The following is a 19,443-nucleotide window of genomic DNA, read 5'->3' as shown; positions in this document are numbered from 1 at the left end:
CCTTCAAGGTGGTAGGAAGACCAGTGGCCTTGTGTCTTCCTAAAGGTCCCCGGAAACCAGGGAGAAGGCAGGTGGTATCCTCTTGGAAATGTCCAGTTTTAGTCTGTTTTTCTTAGAAGAGATTCTCCGCTAAAATTTCTGATGAACAAAACCCTCTATTACATCCGTTTTATCTTTTGTCTTTGGCTGTTTTTTTTCATCTGCTGGTAGCCAGGAGGAACAACGTGGCAGAAGGTGTACTGAAGAGACAGCGCTCAGGCTTCCTTCCTTCTGAAATCCCGCTTTTCACGGGGCCTGCTCTGTTAGAATTAGGATTCTGAATCATGCAGGAATTAGCCCCTTAGGAGAGAAACGGACTGAAAGAGGAACCGCAGGGCTGTAAGCTGGGTGGTCCCTCTGTCATTTCACGGGTCTTTCCATGCCCCGTCCGCTCCCCAGGAGTCATCATATCAAGCCCTTAATCAGAAAGCCAGGCAGCAGAGGCGGGCACTCCTCGCCCCACCTCCCGCTTCAGAGCCATGAAATCTCCCGGGAAATACGTTACTACCCCAGTGATTCCACCTGAAAGGTAATTGGCTGCTTTCAGCCAAGAGGCCGAAAATCAACTATGCAGTGTCCTCCCTCCGCTTTCCGTGGTGGGGGCAGCGCTACTGAATTTTCATGAATTCTGTCTCTGGCTGACGCTCCTTCCTAATGGCCTGGCTGTCGGTAATGAGGGCTCAGGGGTGTGTTGAGAGCGGGTGTGCGGAGAAGGTGGAGAAGGGGTGCCGACAGGCTGTGAGTTCATCCCTCACACGCCTGTGCTTTACAGGAGCCCTGCCGCTGGCTGAGTGGTCCATATGTGGTCCTGTGCTGAGTCCAGAAGCGTCCGCATCCTCAGCCCTTCAGTCCCCTGAAAGTTGGTTTATCCCTTGGTGAAGGCTGGGATTCTGCAGAAGCATCTCCTGAGAAGAGGATTCAAGGGCAAGGAGTTTATTGGGGAAGTTGTCTCAGAAATCACCCCTTAGGGAGTTGCAGCCTCCGCTGACAAGCCCTTGGAGACTGGGGTACGGCTGCAGAGCTGTTCTTCGAAAAGGGCGGCAGAGCCGGGGTGTTTGCATACCGACTCCCGTTGGGCATTGGTGGAAGGCTGCTCCCGGGGAGCTGCCCTGCGCTCGGGGCGAGCCTCCCCTTACGGCTACAGACGCCCCCGGGGCAGGCACCTTCAGCGAGGAGCTGCCAGGTGGGTGCGTGCCCAGGGGATTTGGAGAGAGGTCCTGAAGGTGCCTGCTTCGTCAGTGTTTTCCAGGTAAACAGTCTGAGGCTCAGAAGGTGAGGTGACTTGGCCAGTGTCACGCAGCTGGGCCAGGGCCAGGGCGCCGATCACTGCCACATCCTCCAAAGCCAGTTCTCTTCCTCTGCTTCAGCTCTCCTGTGGCTTTGGCAGGATGAGGGTCGTTCGCTTCCATTACGTGCTCACATGGAGGCTGGATTCTTCTCGTCCTTCCTTCCGTGGCGCTGAGCTCCAGGGCCTTCGGCGTCCAGGAGCAGCGCTGACCCCTGGAAGGAGCCCGGGACCTTCTCTGCCGACGTCTCTGCACATCGTGGGGCGGGGGGTGGACGGGGAGGCAGTTGTTTGGAGTCTTGGCTTCCCCCTTCAAGACATTAACCAAAAAACTCCCTTTGATCCTCAGGTTGCCTCTGGTCTTCCTTTTGCAGCGTCTGAGGGCAGATCCAAGTGTTGCTGAAGCTCGCTGAGCCTCGGAGCCTGAGGTCTGCAAGGGCGGGATTCCCGCCGGCAGCCCGCACCCCAAGCCTCCGTGCTGAGCAGTAGTTTCCTTATGAATCAGGGTGCTGGGCAGATTACAATGTGGTAGTATTGGTAATAACGCCTGGAACCTTGCCTTGGACCTTCTGAGGTCATAAAAATCCTTCCCAGACTCTTTCTCAGCCTTCGCTGGCTGAAATTGCGCCTCTGTTCTCCACATCTTCAGTTTTCCCTCTCTGGAGTCACTTGTTCTGACGCCTGTTTGCCCAGGCGCTGAGGGTCACATACAAAGAAAACTAGCTCAACAGCCCTTAATAGACCAACAGTGTGATCGGGGAAAAGGAAGCATGGAGCTGATTGTGTGCAAAAACATACGTCACGTGTCCTAACTGGAAGGTGTCACGTGTCCTAACTGGAAGGTGTCACGTGTCCTAACTGGTAGGTTCTTTTTTTTTCTTCTGCTCCCCCTCTTCTAGGGAGTAATATAATAAGAACAGAAATGAAAGCCACTAAAAGCTAGAGCAGTCATAACCACAGCTCACGTGGCCTGCCTACTGGCAGGGTCCGGCGTGAGCAGGGCACCCATGCCCATTCTCTCATTTATCTCGTGGACAACTTCTCATCCAATCCTCCCAGCCATCCTTCCAGGCAGATCTTGTTCTCCCTTTCATTTTACAAATAAAGGAAACCACTTACGAGATGTGACACTTGCCTGCAGCCACAGTTAGGATGTGGTAGAACTGGGATTGGATGCCAGCATTCCAGCTCCAAGCAGATGCCCAAGCAGGGCAGTGGTAGAACAGAAGTTCACATTTACATTGTCCTTTCCTGTGCCAGGGTCTTCTCACGTACGTTACCGCTTCCGAACTATTGACCTGCTAGTCTAGCCGTTGTTTCTGTTCGTATGTCGTATCTGCTGGTTTAGTCCAATTCCTTTGGTTCTAAGAACCACAGAGCCACTCCTGTTGTCCCGGAGTTAGGCTGGCCTGCGACCCCTCGAAACAAGCATGTACAGCCAGCTAGCCCCATCTGCCCGGCTGCTACTTGGGGACACCAGGCATTTCTTGAGAGGTACCTCAAAGCCGACCCTCAGGACAGGCTCTGCAGGGCTTCATTCCCGGCCACGCGCTCTCGTCTTGCACTGTGCACAGAGCAAGGTCCTGTGCGCAGAGCAGGGTCCCGTGGGCAGAAGAGGAGGGCTTGGGGAGGGTCCCTACCGACAGCGCACCACCCCAGACCCCAGGGCTCCCTGTATAACCAGGAGCTGAATATCCCAATCTTGGCTTTTTAGATTAAAGTCTCAGGGGATTCTTCTCTTGATGGAAAAAAAAAAAGGTTTTAAATAAATTTCTACTCTCACTTCTGGTTGAAAACTCTCCTTTCTAATCTCAGCAAGGCTTTTTGTTGTTCCTAATAATAATTCCTAAGGCATGCTGAGCACTTATACGACGGGCCAGGCCCCGGTGGGAAGCCCTTCACGTGCACTACCCTCCTCAGTCTTTGTAGTGGTTCTGTGAGCCTGAACTATGATTGTTTCCAGCTTACAGATGAGGAAACTGAGGCTTAGACAGGTTCAGACAGTGCGCCTGGCTCACTGGGCTGATGACAGGCAAGCCCAGCACTTAGCCTGGTACCCGTGAGCCCTTCAGATAAAAGATGATGGAGAATGAAATGAGTGTGTTTTCAAATAGATATCTATGGGAGGGAGAGGGGATCAGATTTCAAATTTATATAAATATAAATGGCAATATTTTAATTGATGAGACAAGATTTATTGTTTGGTCTCAGAACTTCCCACCGTCTGGACTTTGCTCACAGAACAGTTCAGCACTACTCTGTCCCTGTGTTTCCTATACACCCGTACTTTCCCCAATACACCCGTACTTGGGCGTCGAGGCTGGGGCAGATTCAGGTTTGATCTTTCTGGCAAGACTGCCATCAGGAGGCGTGTGATGTCCAGTGGTGTCTTTGCTGTGACATCCACACCCTTTGATAGCCAAGGTGTAGATCAGTTAGCACATCAGGGCTTGCAAATAGGTGCTATTCTAGTTCAGTCAGTTCTTTTTTATGTGTTAGCTAGGATACTTCTGTGTGGAGAGAGGTTCCCTCATTTACAATTCGGATACCCGTGGAACAGCTCACGTGGAAGGCAGAATATAAATGCTTTCCCGTCAATCATTTTCAAATAACGACTTGGTTCCCTAGCGTCTTGCAAAGATGATCAACGAGGTGTTTTTGTTTTTTATCAATAGTTTTGAACCCGTGGATTTAAATACATTTGACTTGTTTTAATATATTGCAGTTATTCTTCCTTTCACTGTTCAAATGGTCTTATTTGATGCAAATAGGAGACTATTCAAGTGGACCCTCCAGTCTTCGGTAGTTTCCTTGCTCTTTGGAATGACAGGATGTTCCAGATTTGTCCGTACTCCTTACCCAGATCTGGGGTCAGTCATTTCTACAAGGAGCTGGAGTTCCTTTTAGTGGAAAAATGGTGTCAAAGGCCAAAATATGTATTTTGGGTAAAGTGACTCTCGAACAAACCCATCAGAGGGCGTAATCTCGGAAAAGAGGGTCATTATTGTTGAACACGTGTTTAGGCTTCAAATTTAGGAATGACATTGGGAAGTCATGATACAATCCCTCCTCCACAGCACACTTTTCTATTTCTTAAAAGTATACTGGCAAGATAGCGTGGGAATGCCTGTTATGTATGGGCCAGGCACCGGTCTGGTTCTCTACTTAGAGGATCTTCTGTTTCTGATCACACAAGGCAAGGTGATCACCTTACTTTGTATTTGTGTTGAGGGGTCTGAAGCTCAGAGAAACTAAGTAACATGCTCAAGGTCAAATGACTAATAACTGATAGAGCTCCGATTTGAAATGAAGACCTTTTGACAACAAAATCCATGCTTCACATGTAGATTTCATACTAAATGATGGGAGAGAGGAATTCGGAGCTTAGTCTAATGAACAAGTCAGATGCTTGAGGTGGATCATGGAGTTTAATTTGGAAACAAAAGGTGCCTCTGAAATCTGACAGCATTCCCCAGGCCAGTAATAAACTGTCCCTAAGCCCTTTCCTTGAAGAATAAGTGTGCAGTCTCAGTAAGGAACTACTTTGAAAGGAACGAAATTCAGATGTGTATATGTTGGTCCATGTGTACCATTGACCTACAGCTTGACAGAGCAGTGAGAGCTAATGAAGGGAGAATGACCTGTGAGTCAGGTAGACCCCAGGTGGGATCCTGAGTCCATTGTCTTACCTGCCCGACTTGCCCTCTTGGCCTAGGCCTCTGGAGATGTCCCCTCCTTCCTTTAGTGCTCAATTCTGCACTTAAAATGCTTACTTTATTTTATCAGGCAGTTCTGGGAACTATTTGGTGGGCAGGCTTTTAGGTTACCTGGTCTGTCATACTGCCAGAAACCTGTGCCTCTGAGTGAAGTCTCTTCTCCCTCTTGGGATATCTCGGAAGTTCTCATGGGCACTGCTGCAGGTATGCACAGGTGCACGGAACCGAGAACAGGCGGTAGGACTCAACCCACCTGGCGAGTGACTCCCGATGTGGCTTGGGCTGGTTCTTTGTCTCTTCTGGGCCTTAGTTTGATCGTCAATGGAAAGGATGATAACACGTGATTTTCCGGTTCTCCTCATAGAATAAAATGTTAATTTTAGTAGAGTGCCGTGTGCTGTGATCTGCTGCGTCCTGACCACACCCGGGGCCGTGCTGAGCACTGGCAAGAGCGTGCCGAGCGCCCCCAAGACAGCACGCAGTCCTTTCAGTAGAGAGGACAGACGGGCCCCGAAGCGATGACAGCACTAGGCCACATGTCTGTGATGGGATGCACCCAGGGGCTGGGGACCACTTCTAACGAGCCTCCTGGGAGAAGCCAGGGAAGATTTCCGAGGGTGCTGACATCTAAACTGAGAACCAGCGTGTGGCAAGAACGCGTCCAGGCAGAAAGGCAGGGCAGAGCCTTCTCAGGGCTGAGGGGCAGCTCTGCTCACTGCAGGAACTGAAAGTAGACACTAATGCCTCGAGCAAGGGACGCATCTTCAGTGCAACATCGGAAGCCAGATTCTAGGCTGGTCACACTCGCAGGATGGGAGACCCGTGTGTGGGGGGGGCGGGGGGGATTCTGGCTCTGGATGTACCCGCCCCCCCAAGGCCTGTGCTGCCCAGGCAGGAAGGGGGCACAGCACGAGGATGCTGGGATGCTGGTTCCACTCCACACCAGAGCTAGAGATGGGCTCAAGTGTCAGACATCCAGTGGGTGCCAGGATGGGGTGGCACTAGTTCAGTGGCAAATGGAGAAGGCTCCAGGAAGATTCCCACGTGCAACGATAGTGGGTGGTATGAGAGGGTGTGACACTGTGTCTTAAAGATGGGGGAAGCCAGCTCCTCCTTTCAGGACAGTTAAAGACCTAGCTTAGAAATAAACACCACAGCATGTTTAAATAAACATTTCACTTCTGGTTAGCTTATTTGTTTGTTTGTTTCTTAGGGCCCCTCTGGACCACCAGGAGAAAAAGGACCTCAGGTACAGCATGATTTAAATAGAGGGCTGGGTTTTGATGGGAGAAATTATGCGATCAAAGCAATTTCAAATTGCAGAGGCCAGAAAATACAATAGTTTCAAAAAATCTTTAATGTTAAACAGTGCGAACTCTCCAAGGTGTAAGCACTGACCTATGGAATGGTGGAGTAAGAGGGATTGGGGCGTTGCCCAGTGCAGTGAACACGGTGATGGTGATCGTTGGCCAGACTGACGCTGCCTTTGCCTTCTGCTGTCTCTGCTTCCCAGAAGGACAGCCATGGTTAAACAAATTTAATCACATTGCCAGAGGAACTAATTTTGAATCCTGGCTTCACACCCCCGGCCACATAGCCCTGAGCAAGTGAGGGCTCTCTCTTAATCTGTAAGGTGGGTGGAAGACACAGGAAAATTCCTACAGGAAGTGAGATCCATCACGAGAGATGATTTGTGCTGATTCCTGATAGTGTCTAGAAATTTTCATCAGAGTGGGAATGACTTTCCAATAACAAATAGTAATGGTCACCTGAGTGCTGGGCTCTGAGCTGGGCCTCTTACAGGGCAATCTACCCAGCTGGCCAGCCCCCGGGGCTGGTTACCCACACGGCACCCGGGGTGAGCTCAGGCCCGTCTCACTGCGGGAGCTGCCCTGTCCACTCACGAAAGGGGCCTGCAAAGGGGGCCTGGGCAGTCAGGCTCACGGGGAAGACTTTCCGGGCATCCTTTCTGTGTGTATTTAATGCATCCACCTCCACGAGCGCAGTGAAATGCGTAAGCTCTGAGAAGGCGGCTCTCAGGCACCCACGTTCCACCAGAGAGTCCTCAGAGCACCAGGCCTTCTATACAAGGAGAACCGACCCGAGGAAAGGGGGGCCTTATTTTCCTTAAACTGTGGGTGGGATGTCTTTTCTTTTTCTTCAGGGATCTCGAGGCCCACCTGGATTCCCCGGCCCCCAGGGACCAGCTGGCCAAGACGTAAGTAAAGGCAAAGGGTGCCGGCTCTGTCTCCCGAACCCTTCTCCAGCCTCTCCCTGCCTCCCTTGACCAGGATGCCCCCATGGGAGCTGGTCATCTTCACTAGTCTCCCCTCCCCCATGAACATTTTGTATGTTTTGCTCCTCAATTCCCTGTGCCCTGTAAGCTTGCATTGTCTAGTTTCACTTCTTTGGCTTTTGTGTGATGCTTTCAGAAACTTGTAAGCTCCGGTTATCCCACGCAACGCCTCCTGTTGTTGTGTCAATTTTCTTTTGTACCTAGCTGGTCAGTTCTGCTCAGATCAGGTATCGTCTTCTCCATGGACCTGCTCCTAACTCATCCGTGTAATGGCTTTCTCCCTTTAAGGGAATTCTACAGACTTACCTAATACTCTTTGAGGCTGTATCTCTTCCCACTTTGTGACAGTGATAACCGTCTCTTATCTCTGTGATCTGACTTTCATTCAGATAGATCTGAGCTCCAAGAAGGTGGGAACCATGTGTCTTATGCATCTCTAGGTCCTTGATGCTTAACAGGGTGACAGGCACGTAGATGTTACTCGATACAGACTTACTGACCAAATGGATAAAAGACAACCATGAGTTCTTGGAGCAGAGGTCCGGCACCGTTAACCAGTAGTGCTTAGACTCGCATCTTTCCATGTCTATAGTTTTGGTTCACTATAAGCAGGAACAATAAATCACCCTCCCCTTCCCTTCCTTGGGTTCTGTTTCAGAGAAGAAAGTTACCCTCTCATTCCTGTCTCCAAATACTTGAATCTATTGTATCTGCTCCACTCTCAGTATTACACCCTTAGAGTCAGTTCCGTAGAAGAGCCTTCTTTTTCAAAGCTGGTCCTTCCTCCTGTGTTTGGAAAAGGATGGCAGAAATTTAAGATAGGGGTGTGTGTGTGTGCATGCGTGTACACAAACGTGCACACACAGGTACACACTTTGCATGCACGAGTGGTTTTCGGTTCCATGTTTTGGAAAGGAGTTATAGGAGGGGTAGTTTAACTGTTTTGAACATTCGGCACAGTTGAGTATTTCCTGAGAAGCTTCGGGTATTCAGCTGAGATTGGAAACCTTGAATTTTTATTGGTGCCAGTCTTCACGGTTGGGTGATTTTTTTTTTCTACTGAGTTACACCCGGCAGATTATAGAGGTTGGGGGAGAGGGTGTGCAGGGTGGGTCAGGATTATGTGCTTAGCAGAACTAATGTCCTTTCTCTCTTCTCTTAGGGTGTACCTGGAAACCCAGGAGAAAGAGGGCCTCCTGGCAAGCCGGTATGTACGTCATCTACCTGTTCTGGACGAGTCTTGATCATCAGTCAGGGGTTCGGGCAGAATAGAATGCAGCTCGTATAGTGCAAGAGACTTTAAGAAGGGGCTTTTGACAAAGCTGTGGGCACAGGGAGCTAAGCAGAGATGCTGTGCCCCCCAGAGGTAAAGCACAGAGGGAAGCCAGCACCACCTTGTGCTTCTCTCCAGAGCCAAGAGAAAGCGAGGCTGGTGGGGAAGATGGGGGCTGTCATTGTGGGTTCAAAGCCACTGCCAGGAAGCCTGGCCAGAGGCAAGGAGGGAGCAGTGCCTCCGCCCCCCACTCCAGTTTCCTAACGTGCCTCTTATTGGTCCAGCTCACCCGAGAGCCAGCAGGCAGGTGAGTCCCCCGACACATGCCCAGGGTGCAGCCTCCCGGGCCTGGAGCAGGACAGAGAAGGATGAATGGTGATTTGGGGGAGAGCAAATGGACAAGAGCCGCACTCACGGCAAGTTCCTCACCGGCCCTTGTCCTGCCCTTTTGTTCAGTAATGTCAGTACCTCCTGGCTTCCCCCCTTTTAGAGTAGAAGGAACTTTCTTTCCTCTCTCACAGCGAGAGCAGGTTGAGCGGAAATGGACAGTCCTGAGCGTCTGGTCCTGGGCTGTGTATCCTCATTTTAGCCCAAGGCTCCTGCAGGCTTCCTTCGTGTGCAGTATAGTCACCTTCTGGGGAACCGCCTCCCAATTAAGTTACCAATGCCAGAGAAGCCCCAAAGGCTTAGCCAGTTAACTAGGCCCCGAGTGGGCCCTCCAGGGAAGGAGCAGTGAGGATGAGCAGGTCTGGGTGAGTGGGGCGACAGCTGTGAAGACACAGGAGAAATGAGTCCATCAGAAGGTACCACCCAAGATGGAGGAACCAGTGGCAGCTGCAACTGGGGAATCTCAGGCCTCAGGGCTGGTGTCAGACTCCAGTAAGCTCCCCTGGGCAGGAGCTTCCCCTCAGGATGGGTCGGAGAGGCCATCTTTCTCCTCTGTGAGCCTGACCTGCTACAAGTTTCAGGCAAGGACCCCAGGCCTGGAGGCCCCTGAGGGCGTGGGCATCTGTTCCTGACTTACCCGGGCTGCTGGGCACAGCAGAGATCTGGAGGGGCACCTGGTCTGCCTAGAAGCGTCCAGGAACTTTTCACTGAAGCCCTGCCAGTGGGATGAGTGAAAAGTCTTGTTGGAGGATAGAGGGAGTCAGACTTACAGCAGCCACCCCAGTACCCAAGTGCAAGTCCCAGGTGAAGTGGGTGAAAGAGTAAGGTTCAGGCCAGAGGCTGAAGGGGGTTCAGATGACCCCTCCCAAATCCAGACCTTGACACCTCTGCAGAGAAAATTACATCAGCAGAGTCCAGCTGACAAGGTGGACTAACTGTGATGTCCACGGGAGGACACCGGCAGAGCAGAGAGAGAGACAGAGAGAGGATGGGCCTCTCTTTGACTACCTTTAAATTCACTGAACACGCTGCCCCCAGGTGGTCCCAAGTACCACTGGGTAGCTGTCGGTCTCTGTGATCTCACTAATCAGATGAGTCATGCTTTCAAGGGTCCCCGATACTCCCCTCTGGTTCAGTGATTCACCAGAAGGACTCCCAGAACTCAGGAAAGCTGTTAGGCTCACGATGGTTGATGGTTTATTACAGATTAAGAGCAGCACAGGGAGGAGACGCACAGTGCAGAGGCCCTGAGAGACAAGGCTCAGGGTTCCAGGTGTCCCCTCCCAGCACTCAGTTTTCCCAGCAGTTGTGTGTAATCAGAGGGCACGTGGATGACCATGCGTGCTCTGAAATGCAGCAGGTGTTGCCACTGAGGGACGCTCAGGCAGACCTTGGTGTCCAGGTCTGGCAGGTGTGATGCCTCCCTGGCTGGGCTGGGTTATTCCACCATCTCCAGCCCTCCCACGTGGTCCAAGGACCCCGCCATAGATCACGGTGTTAGCATAAGTTATCTGCCTGGCCCAAGACCCTAGGTAAACAAAGGCACTCTTATCGGGTAGGGCATTCCAAGGACTTAGACGTTATCTCCCAGAAGCCAGCCAGGGCCGGACCTTTGGAATGTGCAGGTTTTGGACAACCCAGGTCTGCTGAGCTAAGCCTTTACTACAGTCATCGTCCCTCAGGGGGTGGAGAGTGGGGCCTACAGTGTTTCTCCAGGGCTGCACTGTCCTGGGAATCCCTCTGTCTAGGCTTGGGTTCTCTGGAAGCAGAGCCTCTGGTGAGGATTCTTGTGCCAACTGATTGAGGTGAAACCTGCCAGGATTGAAGAAAGCAGGGCGTGGTGGGGAAAAGGCAGTCAAAGTTGTGGGCTCAGCTGGAATCTAGGCTCCTTCTGAGCCTACGGGGAGCGAGCAGCCCCGCGGAGCTGACCCATCTCCAGTCGAGAGGCCGGCCGCTCTCACCTCCATGTCAGCTCTTTATTGACTGTGTAACGTCTCTGTGTGACCTTCCAGCCAGCGTCCCGGCAGCTGGTCGTTGGGCACGCCAGGACGGAAGGAGGGTCTAAGCAGGGCACAGACTATGTCTCCTGTACCCCAGCACTTCCCACTCCTGTTCTCTTATCCCATCAACAACCAATCCTCCAGAGCAAACGTGGCAATCTCTGATGCGTCCTGTGTCCACCTTCAGGAGGCCACCACCCCACAACGGCCTTGCTCCTGTGTATTCAGACCTATCTTGTGAGACCCACAGAAATGGACCACAACAGGACATTAACTGAATTATCCCCAAGGCCACGCTGTACCTACACAGAAAACTCACTCCTTGTTCTCCTTTTCTAACTGATGCCCAGCCATGCTGTCTAATAGAGCTCATTCTAACTCTACAAGGGGCTCAAATGACAGCAGAAAAATATTCCAAAGAATACAAGGCCAGCAGTGCGAAAATGTCCCAATTTGAACAATAGGAATCTTAGGTTATTAACTTCCCAGGGGAAAATAATAAGGCGTCAAAATAAAACCCCTCTCCCCCTTTTACAGCTTTAATTAATGTGGCACAAGCTGGCCTTCCTCCTGAGGGTCGGTCTCAGGTAACTGAGGACGTTCTCGGCTTTGTTCAGCAGATGCAACCCACGTGAGCTCTCCCTGCGGGCTAGTGGTGCCTTCAGAACCTCCAAATCTGAGTCAGTCCTACCCCAGTCTCTCTCGGGTGTCCTCTTGAAATAGACCAGAGTGTTGATAGAATACTTGAGCGTTTCAACTCAGAAAACACAGGCATACGCCTAGCCACTGCCTAGATTATCCGATGCAAACGCATACGATGCTGCTGTCACGTGGCTTTCTGCAGCCACAGGATGTGACAGAAACCCCATGGGGCCAGGGAGAGGGGGGCAGCCAGGGAAATTGTCTCGTTAAGAGGCTAGACTGGAGTCATAATGCATAAACCCAACGTCAAACTTAATCAGAAGGAATCAGCCGCCACAAGTCCGATTGTGCCCACAGAGAATAATCTGGAAAATCTGGAGGAAACCCTGCCACCTTCCCTCTGCAGAGCGGATTCTCTGGCACTCCGTTTCCACTGCAAAATTTAGAAGTTTGCAAAGTAGCACACCAGTGTCCCAGTTCTTCCCTAAGAATCCCTTCCTCACTTTAGTGTCTGCCTTTAGCTTCCATTTCCTTCCCAGCCTCCTGTCCCTTGACCCCCAGTGTGAACCCAGCCTCTGCTCCGCTTGGGCTCCGGGCTGACCCCATCGCATGCCATGTTCCAGCTCACCGTGGGTTTGAACGTGAAGTCAGTGACCCACGGGCTCCTACACGCCTTCGGAGGCTCTGTACTTACTCCTGATTTCTGAACTCTTCCTGGAGTTAGAGACTCCAGCTCATAATGATGAATGACGCTGAAAAGGCTATTTCACCTACGAAAGCTGAAGAAGTTGCTTTAAAATCATGCTACATTGTGAATGACTGATAGCAACGGCTGCTACCCATCTGGGGAATAAAGGGCCGTCTGCCCCTTTGTCTTCCACAGTACCCATAGGCCCTATTGGTTTTGATGGAGGTGGGGAGGAGAGGCCACCAGGAGAAGAGAAAGGGCCACAAGAAGGAGACCGGGGACCAGAAAGGCCGATGTCAGACTCAGGACTGGCAGCCCGTGCACTTGGGCTGCCACGTCTTTCTGTGGCTCCCAAGCATGGGGCGTAGGCAGGGCGCCTGTCATCCCGTGCCCGGCCCAGCTTCGTCATGTGTTACAGCTTCCCTTTTGAAGGCTGCAGTGTGCATGCGTGTGTGTGTGTCTGTATTTACTGGGTTTTGTTTTGACAGGGCCCCTCTCCACTGCTGTCTCCAGGGGACATAAATCTCTTGGTTAAGGTAAAAGCATGAAATAAACGTGCCTGCATTTTGACAGTGGCGATGGGGGATTAGAGAGCTCAATAACACGTGCTTTTTTGTCCGAACAACTATGTTATAACATTAGCAATGATAGCAGCCTTTGTTGAGAACTCACTGTGTGCCAGCAGCGTGCTAAACTCCGCTGCCCAGTGTGCCAGCCCCTGGCCACATGTGTCAATTTAAATGTAAGTTAATTAAAATTAAATGCAATTAGCAGTTCCGGTCCTTGGTCACACTAGGCACATTCCGAGTACTTCCTCGCCACCTGTGGCTAGTGGCGATCTTATTGGACAGTAAGATCCGTCATCACAGGAAATCCTCCCAGGCGGTGCTACGCGAAATGCTTCCCACGTGGCTCTTGTTTTATATCCACGATCACTCTCTGATGTTGGTACTACTTATGCTCTTGTTTTGCTTGTTAGAAACCTGAGTCACCGTGAGGGTCAGTGACTTTATGAGACTAGAGCCCACTCCTCACTGATTCCAGAGGCTGACCTTTGACCCCACACAGGAGTGCATCCTGGAGTTCTGAGAGGACGCACGGGCAGAGTCAGACAGGCCGGGTGGGGTTTCTTCTGGGGCGAGGTCCAGAGTGCAGGTGCAGGGCAGTGGAGCCGGCTGCCAGGCCCTTAGCCAGGCTGAGTCCAGATTAGAGCGTGCGCTGCACTCGTGGTCCGAACCGCGTGCGCCTTCTCCACGAGCGACAGAAGACGCGAGTTCAGCACAGCTCTGCTGAGATAGGGCACGGAAAGCTGGACGCCCAGGAGCCTGGCCAGGGACCTCGGCGCTTAAAGAGAAGAACTGAGGAAGGCTGTGAGCGAGACAGAGGCAGGATAAGATTTGTGTTTCAGGAAGAGCAGTTCTGCGGCTGTGCGTGTGGAGGACCCTTTGCTGCCTCTGTTCCAAGCTTTTGTCTTACCTTCGGGTGAAGCTTGGCCTTGGATTTTGTGTGACCACCCTCTCCCTCGCCTCCTGTGTTCTAAAAACCACTTGGGAGGTGTCGGAAAATACCTGGTTCTTGCATGAGAGTGAGGGAGGAGAACAAAAGGGAAAAGAAATCCTTCTCAGAAGCTTGGGCCTTTTCATCTCTTTATACGTTGAGATGCCTTGATGGAAAATTATACATTTCATTGGAAAATGAGTAGTAATAGAGCAATCTTTCCTGATTTTCATTAACAAGAGGAAATTTTGTTTTGTTTTTTACAAGGACGTGGCAAGAATTCATTATCTATTGATTCCAGCCGTGTTTATTACAGGCATTTCTGTTCTCGATCATTTTTTCCTAACTGTGTCCCGCTGGAAGGCCCTGGGTTTGCATTGGCCCCTGTCTTCCCCACCCCACAGCCTCACCAAGGATTTCAACCTCAAGGTGTCCCGGTCCTGATGGCAATGACAATAGGGGTGAATGCTGCATGGGTTAATGCTTTACGGCTACAGCATTAAGATAGGTATTTCGTCAAATCGGTACTTCTTACCTGCTAAAGGATGCAGCTGTGTTCCTCAGAGCACCCAGGAACCGCAGAGAGAATGTGAGCACCTACATTCAGGGAAGCACCTGAGACTCCCTGGCCCTACAGAGCTGTTCTTTGCCTGGAAACCCTGTGGACAAGAGCCTGGGCTCTGTGGGTTTGCCCAGGTCTGTGAAGTCAGCTGTCCTAGCTCCCTGTTTTATAATCACCTGCTGCCATCTTGATGATCTGGTCCAGGTGGGCTGGTGGAAGGACCCTCTTTTGCTACGAAGGTATCTTTTATTACAGAAAATTTGCCTCATTCTGATAGTTGGAAAACTGCCTGGTTAGAAAGTTTGTCTCCTAAGAGTTCCTGTTTAATGAACTTCCATCGTTGGATCTGTGCCCAGGGAGGTCATCCTCAGGGCCTCTCCATCAGATGATTCCCTGGGATAAATATTACTTCATCCTATCCTCAGCAACAACCCAGTGGGTGGGTACTATTACGTGCTGCACTTTACAGAGCAGGAGATTGGGCACAGGGGAATCAGTCACTTGTTCAAGGCAACAGAGCTGGATGGTGGCAGAGCGAAGACTCAAACCCAGTGTGACCACCTCCACGTACTGTGCTCTAGCCCCTCTGCTCTCCGACTTCATCTCTGCATGCATCCGAGCTTCCTGACAGCTACCTGACAAAGGGCAGGTAGTGAGTTTCTTGCCTGTCACCCAGAGGTTTGAAATGTAGGCTCCACAACCCTTTGGCAGGAATCTGCAGTGAGGATTCAGGAATCCAGCAAGAACTTGCATGAGATGATCTGGAGGTGAATCCTATGCCGGGCAGAGACTGCAGCACTCCTCCAGTTGTACACATTTGATTGAGCACTTTCTTGTTATGCTGTCCCACACCAAATACAGTGACGCAGCCAGCCGGGTCTGCTGAAAGTGTCTCAGGAAAAACGAAGGGGGTGGAGGCGAGAGGGAGTCTGTATTTACAGATTGGAACCCTGCAACGTGCTAGTTGCTTCACACGTGTTATTTCAGTTTCACATCCCTCTCCTAAGGTAGGAGAACAATCCTTATTCACAGATACGGAAATAGACTCAAAGGGACTAAGTGACTTGCCTGAGATGACTCAGTTAAGTGGAAAAGGTGGGAGTCGGTATTGATGATCAGGGGCATCTGATCTGCCAGTGGGACAAAGCAGCAGATTTAGGGAGGAAAATAACAACTGAAACCACAGTGACACATGTAGCAGCTGAAATTCCTGTGCTGTCACTGTGTGCCGGGCATGGCATCAGGCGTTTTTCATCCATTATCTCATGTATTTCTCCCCAGACTCTGAGGTTCTCATCTCACAGATAAGGGACTGAGGCTCGGAGAGGTGAAGCCGTGATCCCAAGTGGGCAGAGGCTTTGGTGTGGTCTGGGCAAAGCCCGTCTAGCCGGAAGCAGAACCCTGGCTAGTGACAGGGAGGGAGAAATTTCCCCCTGTAATCCCTCTCGAGTTCTTGTGGCCAGACTGATAATAAAATTGACACACGACATTAACAGAAGAAAAATAAATACATTTTAATTTGTGCACGTGGAGGTCTCATAGAAATGGGACCTGAGATGTGGCCAAAACAGGCAGCTTTTATACTTTTTGGTTAAAGAAGCAATACATTTGTGAGGAATTGACAGGGCAAGAAACTTAGGCTTTGGGTCCTTAATTAGTGAAGAATCTAAACGGAGCTTGGACTTAGGGTAGTAAATTTAAGGTTTGTTTATACAGGCTTCTCCGCCTTGAAATCCCTGTTTCTGGGGATAAAGTGGTTGTTCTACCTCCAGATGCAGGGAGGGTACTTTTCACATTAGAGGTTTATTTCTTGCTTTCAGGGAGACAGACAGAAGGGCCAGCATCCCTCTTGCACTGGCCATTTCTTACGTATCTTTAGTTCAAAATTATATGCTATTGAGACACTTTGGGGCAGCCCACCCTGGGCCCCAACACTAGTGTCAAGGCATTTCCGGTAGCCCAGGTCAGGAGGGACCAGGGGCCCCAGGTGCACAGGAGCCAAAGTGAGCATTGGTAGGACAGCAGGTGGGGGGGCTGGTCTCGCCCTGTGCTCACTGGATTCCAGGACCCGATCCAGCCCCCTCACTGGCAAGTCTGGGGGCTGCTGGGGGCTGCTCTGGTCATCAAGGAACAATCCTACACAGAATGTGTGACTAAGACACACCCAGGCTGAGTTACCCATGCCACAAACGGAAAAGAAATTGGAAAGTAGTGACATTTTGTATTGTTCAGATACAATTTCTTTATGCTGTGGATCCCGCTGCGAAGAACGGTTCCGAATCACTCTTGCACCCACCACGTCCAAAAAATCTCATCCTGTGAGCATTGTTGCCGTGTTTGACGGCTGTATCTCATTTTAACGAGCTATAGCGAAGGTCTAGGAATCGATGAGATAGATGAGTTCCTCTGAAGCCTGCCACTCTTCCAAACAAAAAACAGCAACTGGAAACAGTATCCTTCAGCTTCTCTCATCTGCCATTTCTTCATGTAGCCCGACATTTGGTATTCCTCATCCTCCAAAAACATTCAACCAGCATCTGAAATCACCACTAAAGGAAGATGGCACTGGGTGCCAGAAGGCCAGTGGCCAGTTGGTTGGTGGTTGGTCGGGTCGGCTGGTTCCCTCATTTATGGAACTCACGCTGTGCGGAAGGTTATTTGCTACGAAGTGGACATGCAAAGATAAAGCAACTCTATCTCTGTTCTCGGAGAGCTAACACTTTTTTGCTTGGTGGGGAGGGCTTGGAGCGATGAACAGATCTCCTCAATAGTGAGACAGGTGCTTCCATAGCAGGAATTCCTGGGTCTGTGGGAGCAGGAACACATCCCCAGCGTGAAGCCATCAGGAAGGCTTCCTGGAGTAGGACACTTCCAAAGAAGCTTCGAATATTGAGTAAGAGTAAGTACCTAAAAGGAAGGTGGACAGTTCAGAGTTGCTTTTTTGATGACGAAAGCCCTTCCATCCTGAATTAGAGACCGATTTGTTTTTTGGTTTTTTTATTTTTGGTTTTGTTTTTTTTTTTTTTTCTTGCGGTACGCGGGCCTCTCACCGTTGTGGCCTCTCCCGTTGCGGAGCACAGGCTCCGGACGCGCAGGCTCAGCGGCCATGGCTCACGGGCCCAGCCGCTCCGCGGCATGTGAGATCCTCCCGGAGCGGTGCACGAACCCACGTCCCCTGCATCAGCAGGCGGACTCTCAACCACTGCGCCACCAGGGAAGCCCTAGAGACCGATTTGAATGCCAAGTCACCTGAATCATCACCTCATTGAATATGAACAAGTCTTCACCGATCTCTCCAGTGCAGCATCCCAGAGGCCCTAGTTAATGCGTTTGTTTGTGTCAGTTGGTACATGGAACCATGACCCCTTCAAGACGTGTGCTCGTTGTGGTCTCGAAGCAGAAAAGCACAGTGCCTAACAGTGAGGGAGCTGCTGGGTAGATACATGAGTTCATAACAGCCAAAATCACTGGGAATGATCTGCCACTATTCTGAGAGACCTCTTTGTTTTATCTCATTTAACCCTTACAGCAGGGAGAGAACAGGGGAGGAAGAGAGTGAGGATTAGAGAGAAGGGCGTGGAAGGAGCAATCCAAGACCCTGGGGTGTGAAATGGATGAGAGTGTGGTCAAGCCTGTGAACTGTATTTGGTGTTTACTGTGCTCCAAAATGTAAGATCTGGGGAGGACACAGACAAGCTAGAGAACCTGTTCTCTGGGCTGAGAACTTTACATTCACTCCAGGGACAGCACTTAACCTGCCTCAGAGGAGTGGAGCAAAGTTCCATTCTGGGGAACAGTTATTAAATGCCTACTTTGAACAAAGACTCATGCCAGGCATGGTGAGATTTGGTGTGTGTCACAGCAAGAGAGTCCCAAGGGTCGGTGCCTGTTGCTTTTTTTTTTTTTGCTGCTTTGTTCAGAAACATTTTGGGCAAACCCACCAGAGAATGCAGTTCCCAGCTGTGTCTTGTCTCTGGTCTTAGGGACAGAGCATGCTATCTTTAACAGTACTAAATGTTTGCGTTAAATCTATACTGTGAATGTTTTTAGACGCTCACACACATTGGTACATCTTCGCTTTCGACATCTTCATCTTGGGCTACATTTCAGCAGTCTGGTCAGAAGTAGGGAGAAATGCAGTAATAATCCAGATATATCAGATGTATCAGTGCTGAAATCTAATTTAAGACCAAGAGAGAAAAATGCAAAGTTTGACACAAGCTGTGTGGGTAGTGACTCAATCCACCTGTTTCCTTTTCATCATTTGCTGCCTTCTTCCTGTCTGGAAAGGTAGGAGCCATGGGCCACCTTTTGTTTTATAAGTAACTGTGCTGTTTTTGCTCTTCTTCTCAGGATGTGTGCAATGACTGTCCCCCAGGTCCCCCAGGTCTCCCTGGTCTGCCAGGTTTTAAAGGGGACAAAGGTCTCCCGGGAAAGCCAGGGAGAGAAGGCACAGAAGGGAAAAAGGTAAGGAGAAAAGGGGAAACTTAGTTTTTGTCACTGTAATGGAATACATCACCTGGGAGACCTCAGCACCGGGTCTCGGGGACACAAGGGGGGATTCTACGCAAGGGCACAGAAGCGGGAGGTAGGGCCATGGGGGCCCTTGGGGACTGGCTCTCATACCAGCTGCCACATTGGTGGTGGGTGACGGCCATGAATGCACAGCCGCCCACCTACACCCTTGCTCAGACACGCGGTAGGGTGGGGCAGGGGACAGGGAAGCCGGTGGGAAGTCAGTGAGTGCATGTGTAAGAGGACGGCTTGCGGATGACTCTGGGCGTGGGCTCCAGACACTCATTCTTGCTGTTTTGTTTTGTTTTGTTTTTTCCCCGTTATTCCTGCTGCAGGGAGATGCTGGGCCCAGAGGCCTCCCAGGGCCCCCAGGAATAGATGGACCACAGGTCAGTGAGCTTTCATAAAAATCACGTGAGTTTATTCTCATCTCACTGGTGAACCAACGTTTGAGGAAGAGTGACGTCCAGTGGAAAGGAACAATGATTTTACAATCAGAAAATCCACGTTCAGGTTCTCTCCTTAGCACTGACTGTCTCAGTG

The 19,443-nt window shown here is 50.8% G+C and overlaps 1 protein-coding gene across 1 annotated transcript in view; it reads left to right on the top strand.

The window, feature by feature from the left end:
- The window catches only part of COL22A1 (collagen type XXII alpha 1 chain), a 261,283-nt gene that overhangs the window by 191,644 nt on the left and 50,196 nt on the right, over window positions 1-19,443 (top strand). Inside the window, exons 41-46 of the mRNA XM_033842909.2 lie at window positions 6,254-6,289; window positions 7,205-7,258; window positions 8,499-8,543; window positions 12,815-12,862; window positions 18,739-18,852; window positions 19,236-19,289. Of these exons, the coding sequence (XP_033698800.1) occupies window positions 6,254-6,289; window positions 7,205-7,258; window positions 8,499-8,543; window positions 12,815-12,862; window positions 18,739-18,852; window positions 19,236-19,289 (351 nt within the window). The remainder of the gene's footprint in view (window positions 1-6,253; window positions 6,290-7,204; window positions 7,259-8,498; window positions 8,544-12,814; window positions 12,863-18,738; window positions 18,853-19,235; window positions 19,290-19,443) is intronic.

The sequence above is a fragment of the Tursiops truncatus genome, chromosome 17 (genome assembly GCF_011762595.2).
Source record: "Tursiops truncatus isolate mTurTru1 chromosome 17, mTurTru1.mat.Y, whole genome shotgun sequence".
Classification (NCBI taxonomy): domain Eukaryota; kingdom Metazoa; phylum Chordata; class Mammalia; order Artiodactyla; family Delphinidae; genus Tursiops; species Tursiops truncatus.
Note: the sequence above shows the minus strand (reverse complement) of the source record. Positions and strands in the feature narration are given on the sequence as shown.